This window comes from Bombina bombina, chromosome 1 (genome assembly GCF_027579735.1).
Source record: "Bombina bombina isolate aBomBom1 chromosome 1, aBomBom1.pri, whole genome shotgun sequence".
NCBI lineage: Eukaryota > Metazoa > Chordata > Amphibia > Anura > Bombinatoridae > Bombina > Bombina bombina.
The window spans coordinates 932,050,738-932,064,237 of record NC_069499.1 but is presented as its reverse complement, the minus strand read 5'-3'; the positions used below and the strand labels follow the sequence as shown (position 1 = coordinate 932,064,237).

The following is a 13,500-nucleotide window of genomic DNA, read 5'->3' as shown; positions in this document are numbered from 1 at the left end:
TTAAAATGGAGTATATACGTTCTTTGTTAAAAGAAGTGTGAATTACTTTGGATATTGAGGAAACTAGTCCTCTTGACATTAAAACTAGTAAACGTTTAAATTCTGTTTTAAAACCTCCTGTGGTTACTCCAGAGGTTTTTCCTATTCCTGATGCTATTTCTGATATGATTTCTAAGGAATGGAATAAGCCAGGTACTTCTTTTATTCCTTCTTCAAGGTTTAAAAAAATGTATCCTTTACCAGCAATTTCAATAGTTTTGGGAAAAGATCCCCAAAGTTGATGGGGCTATTTCTACTCTTGCTAAACGTACCACTATTTCTTTGGAAGATAGTACTTCTTTTAAGGATCCTTTAGATAGGAAACTTGAATCTTATCTAAGGAAAGCTTATTTATATTCAGGTCATCTTCTCAGGCCTGCAATTTCTTTAGCTGATGTTGCAGCTGCATCAACTTTTTGGTTGGAAAATTTAGCGCAACAAGAATTGGATTCTGACTTATCTAGCATTGTTCGCTTACTGCTGCAACATGCTAATCATTTTATTTGTGATGCCATTTTTTATATTATCAAAATTGATGTTAGATCCATGTCTTTAGCTATTTTAGCTAGAAGAGCTTTGTGGCTTAAATCTTGGAATGCGGATATGACATCTAGATTGCTATCTCTTTCTTTCCAAGGTAATAATTTATTTGGTTCTCAGTTGGATTCTATTATTTCAACTGTTACTGGGGGGAAGGGAGTTTTTTTTTTGCCTCAGGATAAAAAAACCTAAGGGTAAATCTAGGGCTTCTAACCGTTATCATTCCTTTCGTCAAAATAAGGAACAAAAACCTAATCCTTCCCCCAAGGAATCTGCTTCCAATTGGAAGCCTTCCTCAAATTTGAATAAATCCAAGCCATTTAAGAAACCAAAGTCAGCCCCTAAGTCCGCATGAAGGTGCGGCCCTCATTCCAGCTCAGCTGGTAGGGGTCAGATTAAGGTTTTTCAAGGATGTTTGGATAAATTCTGTCCAAAATCAATTGATTCAGAGCATTGTCTCTCAGGGGTATCGAATAGGATTCAGAGTAAGACCTCATGTGAGAAGATTTTTTCTCTCACGCATCCCAGTAAAAGCTCAGGCTTTCCTGAAGTGTGTTTCAGACCTGGAGTTTTCAGGGGTAATCATGCCAGTTCCTTTTCAGGAACAGGGTCTGGGGTTTTAATCAAATCTATTCATTGTCCCAAAGAAGGAAAATTCATTCAGACCAGTTCTGGATCTGAAAATTTTGAATTGTTATGTAAGAGTACCAACTTTCAAGATGGTAACTATAAGGACTATTCTGCCTTTTGTTCAGCAAGGACATTATATGTCTACCATAGACTTGCAGGATGCATACCTTCATATTCCAATTCATCCAGATCATTATCCGTTCCTGAGATTCTCTTTTCTAGACAAGCATTACCAATTTGTTGCTCTTCCATTTGGCCTAGCAACAGCTCCAAGAATCTTTTCAAAGGTTCTCGGTGCCCTGCTCTCTGTAACCAGAGAGCAGGGTATTGCGGTGTTTCCTTATTTGGACGATATCTTGGTACTAGCTCCGTCTTTACGTTCTGCAGAATCTCACACGAATCAACTAGTGTTGTTTCTTCAAAAACATTGTTGGAGGATCAATTTACCAAAATGTTTCTTGATTCCTCAGACAAGGGTCACCTTTTTAGGCTTCCAGATAGATTCAGTGTCCATGACTCTGTCTCTAACAGACAAGAGACGTTTAAAATTGGTTGCAGCCTGTTGGCACCTTCAGTCTCAGTCATTCCCTTCAGTGGCTATGTGCATGGAAGTTTTAGGTCTCATGACTGCAGCATCAGACGCGATTCCCTTTGCTCGTTTTCACATGAGACCTCTCCAGCTTTGTATGCTGAATCATTGGTGCAGGGATTATACAAAGATATCACAATTAATATCCTTAAATCCCAATGTTCGACACTCTCTGACGTGGTGGTTAAATCAGCAGCGTTTAGTTCAAGGGGCTTCTTTTGTTCGGCCAACCTGGACTGTGATCACAACAGATGCAAGTCTTTTAGGTTGGGGAGCTGTTTGGGGATCTCTGACAGCACAAGGGGTTTGGAAATCTCAAGAGGCGAGATTACCAATCAATATTTTAGAACTCAGTGCAATTCTCAGAGCTCTTCCGTTTTGGCCTCTGTTGAAGAGAGAACCGTTCATTTGTTTTCAGACAGACAATATTACAACAGTGGCATATGTCAATCATCAGGGTGGGACTCACAGTCCCCAAGCTATGAAAGAAGTATCTCGGATACTTGTTTGGGCGGAATCCAGCTCCTGTCTAATTTCTGCGGTACATATCCCAGGTGTAGACAATTGGGAGGCGGATTATCTCAGCCGTCAGACTTTACATCCGGGGGAGTGGTCCCTCCATCCAGATGTGTTTTCTCAGATTGTTCAGATGTGGGGTCTTCCAGAGATAGATCTGATGGCCTCTCATCTAAACAAGAAACTTCCCAGATACCTGTCCAGGGATTTTCAGACGGAAGCAGTGGATGCATTGACATTTCCTTGGTGTTATCAACCTGCTTATATTTTCCCACCTCTAGTAGTTCTTCCAAGAGTGGTCTCCAAAATCATCATGGAGCAATAGTTTGTGTTGCTGGTGGCTCCAGCATGGCCTCACAGGTTTTGGTATGCGGATCTTGTTCGGATGTCCAGTTGCCAACCTTGGCCACTTCCGTTAAGGCCGGACCTACTGTCTCAAGGTCCGTTTTTCCATCAGGATCTCAAATCATTAAATTTGAAGGTGTGGAAATTGAACGCATAGTGCCAAGTCATTGAGGTTTCTCTGACTCGGTGATTAATACTATGTTACAAGCTCGTAATTCTGTCTCTAGGAAGATTTATTATCGAGTTTGGAAGACTTACATTTCATGGTGTTCTTCTCATAAATTCTCTTGGCATTCTTTTAGAATTCCTAGAATTTTACAGTTTCTTCAGGATGGTTTGGATAAGGGTTTGTTGCAAGTTCCTTGAAGGGACAAATCTCTGCTCTTTCTGTTTTTATTTCACAAAGAAAAGATTGCTAAACTTCCTGATATTCACTGTTTTGTACAGGCTTTGGTTCGTATCAAGCCTGTAATTAAATCAATCTCTCCTCCTTGGAGTCTTAATTTGGTTTTGAGGGCTTTACAGGCTCCTCCATTTGAGCCTATGCATTCTTTGGACATTAAACTACTTTCTTGGAAAGTGTTGTTCCTTTTGGCCATCTCTTCTGCTAGAAGAGTTTCTGAGCTATCTGCTCTTTCTTGTGAATCTCCTTTTCTGATTTTTCATCAGGATAAGGCGGTTTTGCGGACTTCATTTAAATTTTTACCTAAGGTTGTGAATTCTAACAACATTAGTAGAGAAATTGTTGTCCCTTCCTTGTGTCCTAATCCTAAGAATTCTTTGGAAAAATCCTTACGTTCTTTGGATGTGGTGAGAGCTTTGAAATATTATGTTGAAGCTACTAAAGATTTCAGGAAGACTTCTAGTCTATTTGTTATATTTTCTGGTTCTAGGAAAGGTCAGAAGGCTTCTGCTATTTTCTTGGCTTCTTGGTTAAAGCTTTTGATTCATCAAACTTATTTGGAGTCGGGTCAGACCCCGCCTCAGAGAATTACAGCTCATTCTACCAGATCAGTCTCCACTTCGTGGGCTTTTAAGAATGAAGCTTCAGTTGATCAGATTTGCAAAGCGGCAACTTGGTTCTCTCTGCATACATTTACTAAATTCTACCGTTTTGATGTATTTGCTTCTTCAGAAGCAGTTTTTGGTAGAAAAGTTCTTCAGGCAGCTGTTCCAGTTTGATTTTTCTGCTGATGTTTTAAGTTTTTCTTGTCATTCGGAATAAACTTATTATTTGGGTTGTGGATTATTTTTTCAGCGGAAAATGGCTGTTTTTTATTTTTATCCCTCCCTCTCTAGTGACTCTTGGGTGGAGTTCCACATCTTGGGTATTGATATCCCATACGTCACTAGCTCATGGACTCTTGCCAATTGCATGAAAGAAAACATAATTTATGTAAGAATTTACCTGATAAATTCATTTCTTTCATATTGGCAAGAGTCCATGAGGCCCACCCTTTTTATGGTGGTTATGATTTTTTTGTATAAAGCACAATTATTTCCAAATTCCTTTGATGCTTTTTACTCCATTCTTTATCATCCCACTACTTGGCTATTCGTTAAACTGAATTGTGGGTGTGGTGAGGGGTGTATTTATAGGCATTTTGAGGTTTGGGAAACTTTGCCTCTCCTGGTAGGATTGTATATCCCATACGTCACTAGCTCATGGACTCTTGCCAATATGAAAGAAATGAATTTATCAGGTAAATTCTTAAATAAATTATGTTTTCTCATTCATGGTCCAAAGTACAAAAAAGAAGCAACAACGTTTTGGGCCTATACCATTCTCTTAGTCATGTCTAAGGGCCTGGTATATGCCAAAAACCTCCTTGCTTCTTTTATATGCTTGACCATGAAGGAGAAATAAAGGCCCATTTTTAAATTTATTTAAGGCTGATTCTATTGCTTCTGACCCTCCCAGTATATTCATTGTATACAGGCAATACAAGGCAGCTTCTATGCTACCAGTAAATCCATGTGTTTATACTTTTGGGAAACTGCAACACTGATTGTCTTTCCAAAAATGAAGTTCAATATACTGGTAAACAGTATATTTTATTGTATTGTAATCTGATATGGAGAATACAAATGAAGCACCTGGAAGCAATGCTTGGGTGTGCTAGCTGTTCATCCTGAGAATTGGGAAGATGTGGCTGTGAGCCTTGCTCCTTTGCTAAGCATTAGGAGCGGGACATTATTATTATTATTTGTTGATCTATGCCTGAGCCAATAAGTACCTAAGGGTAGACTTGAAGTAGTTGGTATCAAGCATTTAAAAACATATTTTGTGGCCACTAAAATTCTGTGCATTCTTTTTATGACTCTGTGTTTTTCCTGTGCTCTCTTGAAGGATCCCCTTTGTCCTAGCAATAACTTAAAGTAGACACTTCTCAGATGGGACACTGTTCTCTCTATTCCCAATAGCAGTGTTTGTGCTCCTGTGACAGCCTGACTGACTAGCAGTACAGTTACAGGTCCAAAATCTAGTTGGCAATGAAACCTGACACTGAATTTGGCGTGCCCTGTTATATTAGATTATATAATTTGGATATGGTTCCTATATTTTAGTATAAGGGTACATTATTAGCAGTAGTGTCCCTTTCCTCCTGTGGTGCTTTATGAATGGTGAAGCAGTGGTGTTTAACAGAAAGTGGAACATTGTGAAGTTCGGCATTAAAGGGACATTCTACAAAAGAATTGTTATTGTTTTAAAAGATACATAATCTCTTTATTACCCATCCACCAGTTTTGCATAACTAACACAGTTATTTTAAAGGGATACTAAACTAAATTTTTTTCTTTCATGATTCAGATAGAGCATGAGATTTTAAGCAACTTTCTAATTTACTCCTATTATCAATTTTTCTATGTTCTCATGCTATCTTGATTTGAAAAAAGCAGTACTGTAAGCTTTAGAGCCAGCCCATTTTTTGTTCAGCACCTGGGTAGCACTTGCTGATTTGTTGCTAAATGTAGCAAACCAATTAGCAAGCACTACCCAGGTGCTGAACTAAAAATGGGCCAGCTCCTAACCTTTCATTAATGCTTTTTCAAATCAAGATAACATGAGAACAAAGAAAAATTGATAATAGGAGTAAATGAGAAAGTTGCTTAAAAATGCAGGCTCTATCTAAATCATGAAAGAAAAAATTTGGGCTTAGTATCCCTTTAATACACGTTTTTACCTCTGTGATTACCTTGTATCTAAGAACCTTCTGACAGCCCCCTGATCACATGACTGTGACTATATAAAATCTATTGACTTGCATTTAGTATTGTGTTGTGCTAACCCTTAAATAACTCCCTGAGCCTGAACACAGTATTATCTATATGGCCCACAGTCTCTTGTTGTAAAAAGCTATTTAAAAAACATGTGATAAGAGGCAGCCCTCAAGGGCTTAGAAATTAGCATATGAACCTATTTAGGTTTAGTTTAAACTAAGAATAACAAGAAAACAAAGCAAATTTGATAATAAAAGTAAATTGGAAAGTTGATTAATCTGAATAATTAAAGTTTAATTTTGACTAGACTGTCCCTTTAACAACAGGAGCTAGCAGCCAAAGCTCCAGAGACTACTGGAATTATCAGAGAGTTGTAGTGTGAAGACCATATGCAGCCGATCTGACAACTCATGTGGTCTGGAACAGAAGGGTGGGAGCCTGGGAGGTCTGTGACATGTAGATCTGACATTCCCACACGTTCTCAAACTATAGCCTAGCCAGATTCATTCTGCTAGTCACAAGTTAATACGCATTTGAAAAATAGCATTTTTCCAAGACTGCATATTAGATAGTATAAGGAAACTCAATGTTTAACTCAGCGTTAGGTGATGCTTACTCACAATGACTGCATCCGGTTTTTCATATCTATTTTTCTATTTAAATGTTCAGAAAACACTTTGTAAATAAAAAATGTATTGCATGATTGCTGAAAAATTAACATAGGCGCTGAAGCCAATTAGGGACAGATATGTGGCAGAGTTAGATTTTTTTTTATAGTTTCCAACTTTTATTGAAAAAATTGACAAACATACAACGGATAACACAGAAAGGGGAAGTCAAATAAATGATGAAAGCATATTGCAATGTTGTTTTGCTATGTATGATTAAACATTTTATATTATAATTTTAAGGAGTTTACTGTCGAAGAAAGCACACCGTGCAGCCAAGTAAATGCTGTGCTTAGTAAAAGGCTCTGGATTCTGTGACAGCTCATTAAAGGGATATAAAACCTCCTTTTTTTTTTTTCTTTCATGATTCAGACAGAACATACAGTTTTAAACAACATTCTACTTTACTTCTATTATCTAATTTGCTTAATTCTCTTGGTATCCTTTGTTAAAGGAGCAGCATTGCACAACTGGGAGGTAACTGAAAGCCAATGACAAGAGGATTTTGACAAGATGGATTTTTTTTAGTTATTTACACATTGAGTGACACTCTAAAGTGTAAATTCACTACCATACACAACACATTCATTTATTTACAACTATAAGAGGGCAAAATTGTGTGTGTTGTAGTTTATAGTAAACTAAGGTATTAATATGTAAGTATTCTAAATGTTAATCATGTACTTTACAACTCATTAGTGTTAACATGCACTTTTTCCTGTTCCAATAAGGCTGCCTTATATATCATTTTAACCACCCCCCACCCCCCCACTGTTTTATGATCATTTATTTCCCTGGTGTTTATAATAAAAGGGCTTTGGTTCCTCCCATTGCACTATAAGGTTATAAAGAAAGGCCTTACATTTGTTTTTAATGTCTGTAGCAACTTCTTTAAAAGAAACGGACACTTGCTGCAAACTTGCACTACTTACATGACCACTGTCCCTTTATACAGCTGCATTACTTCCTGCAAGGGCTAGGATACGCCCCCTAGGTACACCTTACCCTGTTCCTCCCTTCTAATTATGGTTTTATGATTAGGAGTTCCTGACAACTGATTTCTTCTATCTTATTCCTGGCAGGGCTGAGGTTGGCACAATTTTTGCTCTGAGCTGGCTAATAACTTGGTTTGGACATGTTCTCTCTGACTTCAGACATGTGGTGCGGCTGTATGATTTCTTCCTGGCCTGCCACCCGCTAATGCCAATATATTTTGCAGCTGTGGTAAGAATCTGCTCTTTTATGTATTTGTGTGAGTGCACATGTGCTTACTGGTGTTTATTAAAGGAATAGTCTAGTCGAAATTATACTTTCATGATTGAGATAGAGCATGCGATTTTAAGAAACTTTCTAATTTACTCCTATTATAAATTTTACTTTGTTATTTGAAGGTAAGATTAGGAGCCGGTCTATTTTTGGTTCAGCACCTGGGTAGCGCTTGTCGATTGGTGGCTTAATTTAGACACGAATCAGCAAGCGCTACCCAGGTGATGAACCAAAATTGGTCTGGCTCCTATGCTTACAGTCTTCTTTTTTCAAATAAAGATAGCAAGAGAACAAAGAAAAAATGATAATAGGAGTAAATTAGAAAGTTGCTTAAAATTGCATGCTCTATCTGAATCACAAAAGTTAAATTTTGACTAGACTATCCCTTTAAATGTTATAAATAAACAAAACTTAATATTTTATTCTTCCATATTTAATGTATGCATAATATTAATGACTTTAATACTTTTTACACATGCTTTCTTTTTTCTTCTCTTGTTCCCTTGGACTAATTACACTATTTTGGCTAGTTAAGTATAACTAGAAATAAACTGATCTTATGCATAATTCCTTAGAGCATGACTGGGGGTTGGCAGTTTCTGTACAGACTGGAAGCACTAAAAAAGATGGATTTGGAGGTTAGATGCTTGTATTTGTGCACTGTAATGCTGCTTTGTGTGTGCTACAGATTGTGTTACACAGAGAGGCGGAGGTGATGGAGTGTGACTGCGACATGCCCTCTGTACATCATCTACTGTCACAGATCCCACAGGACCTGCCTTATGAGACGCTAATCAGCAAAGCTGGCGACTTATTTGTCCAGTTCCCCCCCTCTGAGCTGTCACGGGAAGCCGCGCAACAACATCAAGCAGAGAGGTGAGAATACAGAAACCATTTTAACTCCCAATTAAGCTACATTGTTTAATTGTTTAGGGTGTAGCTGTACACAAGGAAAATGAGTTGTATGGGAAGTTACTGAGGTCACTTTATACACTTACTGGACATTTTCTCAACTGGAATTTTACATTTTTGTCCATATATGGATTAATGAGAGCATGAAACATAATTAGCACCAGTTCGGGTATACAAGACCTAACCTAATTGATGTTCTAGAGGGCAGGTAGTAAAAAACACAGATCAGTAGTATAGTATATGCTGATGTTAGGAGAAAAAAAAAGAATCCAGGTAAGTCGAGTAATACCAGTCAGTGAGAAAAAACACAGCAAGAAAATAAATATTTGACATTGCCGCCCAGTAGATGTGCTTTTAATTAAAGGGATATTAGGCTTAAAATTGAATCCCTTATAAAATATTTAGATATTATTTGTCTGCGTTTGCTGTAAAAATAATTCAGACAATTGTGCATAGTAGTATGCACTTAAATATGCTGTAGTTTATTGACCTAGCTACATGCTGAATTGTGATTGCTTGGATCTGTAGTACAGGATAGTTGTTTATATTTGACCACAGCATGGAAGAGCAGTTACGCATGCTGAGGTGCGTCTTTTGTCAAATTCTGTCCATTTTGCAAACAATGATGATTTTAAATGTGATTAGTTGCTTTTATGTTATGCACTTATAAAACATTTTCTTTGATATAGTAAAGTAGTTATTGCTATCAATATAATACTAATATTTGAAGGTAATTTATATTTAAAAAAATGTTTGATTATTAAAAGCATAACATGATAGCAATATACATGTATTGTTTAGATGGATGTAAAATCCATTTTAAAATTGTGCTTTTCCACTGTCTTCCATTAAGGCCTGGGTTATTACTGTTATCTAATTTTCTGAGAACTAGTGTTTTTCTCCTCCTTTATCTTGTCACTTTAGTCATTTGCTCTCTTAAGGTGGATTATATGTTTTGCATCAAAATTCAACAATCATGATAGGAAAATTCATTTTTTGCAATAGCAATGGACATACTGGATAGTTTCAGTGTGAACGTTTTGCGTATATATTTATAAGTTATGTGGACACCTGACTTTAAGACCTGTATGAGGATTTTGGATATTCCATTCTCAAACCATGGGCATTAATATGGAGTTGTCGCAGCTCTTCTGGGAAGGCTTTCCACAAGATTTTATTGTGTCTGTGGGAGTTTGTGCCAAAAGAGCATTTGTGAGGTCAGGCACTGATGTTGGATGAGAAGGTCTGATTTACAATTGGTTTTCCAGTTCATCCCAATCTTCATGAACCATGCTTTGTGCTCAGGGGCACAGTTATGCTGTAACAGGAAAGGGCCATAAGTCAAACGGCTGGCACACGGTTGGAAGCACCCAATTTTTTAAAAAAATCTTTGTTTCCTGTAGCATTAAGATGACCCTTAACTGGAACTGAAAATAAGCGCCAGACCATTATCCCTCCTCTACCAAACTTTACATTAGGCACTATGCATTCCAGGAAGTAGTGGTGGTCTCTTGGCATCCACCACACTCAGATTCTTGCATCTGACTGCCAGATAGTGAAGTGTGATTCATCACTCCAGGGAACATGTTTTCACTGCTTCAGAGTCCAGTTGCAGTGTGCTTTACACCATTCCAGCTGGTGCTTGGCATTGCCCGTGTGCTTTACACCATTCCAGCTGGCGCTTGTCATTGCTTGTGTGCTTTACACCATTCCAGCTGGCGCTTGGCATTGCTCGTGTGCTTTACACCATTCCAGCTGGTGCTTGGCATTGCTTGTGTGCTTTACACCATTCCAGCTGGCGCTTGGCATTGCTTGTGTGCTTTACACCATTCCAGCTGGCGCTTGGCATTGCCCGTGTGCTTTACACCATTCCAGCTGGCGCTTGGCATTGCTTGTGTGCTTTACACCATTCCAGCTGGCGCTTGGCATTGCTTGTGTGCTTTACACCATTCCAGCTGGCGCTTGGCATTGCTTGTGTGCTTTACACCATTCCAGCTGGCGCTTGGCATTGCTTGTGTGCTTTACACCATTCCAGCTGGCGCTTGGCATTGCTTGTGTGCTTTACATCATTCCAGCTGGCGCTTGGCATTGCTTGTGTGCTTTACACCATTCCAGCTGGCGCTTGGCATTGCTTGTGTGCTTTACATCATTCCAGCTGGTGCTTGGCATTGCTTGTGTGCTTTACACCATTCCAGCTGGCGCTTGGCATTGCTTGTGTGCTTTACACCATTCCAGCTGGCGCTTGGCATTGCTTGTGTGCTTTACATCATTCCAGCTGGCGCTTGGCATTGCTTGTGTGCTTTACACCATTCCAGCTGGCGCTTGGCATTGCTTGTGTGCTTTACACCATTCCAGCTGGCGCTTGGCATTGCCCGTGTGCTTTACACCATTCCAGCTGGCGCTTGGCATTGCTCGTGTGCTTTACACCATTCCAGCTGGTGCTTGGCATTGCTTGTGTGCTTTACACCATTCCAGCTGGCGCTTGGCATTGCTTGTGTGCTTTACACCATTCCAGTTGGCGCTTGGCATTGCTTGTGTGCTTTACATCATTCCAGTTGGCGCTTGGCATTGCTCATGAGCTTTACACCATTCCAGCTGGCGCTTGGCATTGCTCGTGTGCTTTACACCATTCCAGCTGGTGCTTGGCATTGCTTGTGTGCTTTACACCATTCCAGCTGGTGCTTGGCATTGCTTGTGTGCTTTACACCATTCCAGCTGGCGCTTGCCATTGCACGTGTGGTTTACACCATTCCAGCTGGCGCTTGCCATTGCTTGTGTGCTTTACACCATTCCAGCTGGCGCTTGCCATTGCACGTGTGGTTTACACCATTCCAGCTGGCGCTTGGCATTGCTTGTGTGCTTTACACCATTCCAGCTGGTGCTTGCCATTGCCCGTGTGCTTTACACCATTCCAGCTGGCGCTTGGCATTGCTTGTGTGCTTTACACCATTCCAGCTGGCGCTTGGCATTGCTCTTGTGTGCTTTACACCACTCCAGCTGGCGCTTGGCATTGCTCATGTGCTTTACACCACTCCAGCATTGCACATGTTGTTCTGAAGATTGTGTACAGCTGGCTCAGCCATAGAAACCCATTTTATGAAGTTCCTGACGCACAGTTCTTGTGCTGCTGTTGCTACAGGAGGTAGTGTGGAACTCAGTAGTGGGTGATGCAGCAGATGATAGGTGATTGTGAGTTTATGTGGTCTACCACTTTGTGGCTGGGCTCTTATTGCTCCTAAACACTTAAAATTAACAATAATAGCACTAACAGTTGACCGGGGCTTAAAGTCACTGAGCTCTTCAGTACCACCAATTGTACTGCTAATGTTTGCCTACAGAGATTTCATGGCTATGTGCTGGATTGTATGCACTTGTTAGCAATGTGTGTGGCTGAAACACCTGCACCTAATAATTAGTAGGGGTGTCCACATACTTTTGTTCTTATAGTGTATTTAGCTATTAGATTACAAAGAAATATGTCACTTTATTACCTGTTTAATAAAGTATTATTACTTAAAGGGACAGTCTACACCAGAATTTTTATTGTTTTAAAAGATAGATAATCCCTTTATTACCCATTTCCCAGTTTTGCATAATTAACACATTTATAATAATATACTTTTAACCTCTGTGATTATCTTGTATCTAAGCCTCTGCAAACTGCCCCTTTTTCAGTTCTTTTGACAGACTTGCAGTCTAGCCAATCAGTGCCTGCTCCCAGATAACTTCTCGTGCACAAGCACAGTGTTATCTATATGAAATACGTGAACTAACACCCTCTAGTGGTGAAAAACTGTTAAAATGCAATCTGAGAGAGGTGGGCTTCAAGGTCTAAGAAATTAGCATATGAACCTCCTAGGTTAAGCTTTCAACTAAGAATACCAAGAGAACAAAGCAAAATTGGTGATAAAAGTAAATTGGAAAATTGTTTAAAATTACATGCTCTATCTGAATCATGAAAGTTTATTTTGGCCTAGACTGTTCCTTTAACTAAGCTAAACCGGAGATTACAGTCAACATTTAAATGCACAAAGATAAATTACATCTTTGAATAGAAACATATTTGCAATATACATTTATTGGAAAAAATGCTTCTAGTAAAAGTTATCACTGTTTTAGTGTCAGCATTTTTCTCTGCACGTGCGCGTGAAGCATAGCTAGATATTCTCAGTGCACCAGCATTTTAAATACTGCAGCTCCTCAGAGAGCCAGTGGGGCTTGTATCATGTCGGCAATTAACAAATTGAGTCATTACCAGATGGTACAAGCCCCTTAGGCTCTCTGAGCAAGTGCTGTGTTTAATATGCTGGTGCACAGTGCATACTTAACCCCTTAAAGGGACACTTTACTCAAAAAATTTCTCCCCTTTAATTTGTTCCCAATTATCCACTTTACCAGCTGGAGTATATTAAATTGTTTACAAGTAGCTCCTTTACTCTTATATTGGAATTTGAAATAGTTGATTTAGCATGTGGTATCCCCACCTATTCTGAAAGTTTGTGGCCGCAGGTCCAAGCTATCGATAAGCTTTGTAAACACAGCCAGCAGAAATTACACTCCCAGTGGGATATAGCAGAGATAAGGTAATACAATGTTGATTTTCTATTGTTCTCTCCAAGTACTGGTGATCGTTTTATGGACAGATATAAGATAAAGAAGCAGGTATATGTGCACAATGTGATACAGTAATGAGATCTGATTATACCTACAAGCTCAACCCATTTTATTAGGTTGTGGCTTCAAAACACAAAATCAGAGCTTTAATATACACAA

The 13,500-nt window shown here is 39.1% G+C and overlaps 1 protein-coding gene across 1 annotated transcript in view; it reads left to right on the top strand.

Moving 5' to 3' along the window:
* Positions 1–13,500, top strand: part of TBC1D20 (TBC1 domain family member 20) — a 49,738-nt gene that overhangs the window by 16,935 nt on the left and 19,303 nt on the right. The window contains exons 6-7 of the mRNA XM_053700281.1: positions 7,632–7,773; positions 8,504–8,691. Of these exons, the coding sequence (XP_053556256.1) occupies positions 7,632–7,773; positions 8,504–8,691 (330 nt within the window). The remainder of the gene's footprint in view (positions 1–7,631; positions 7,774–8,503; positions 8,692–13,500) is intronic.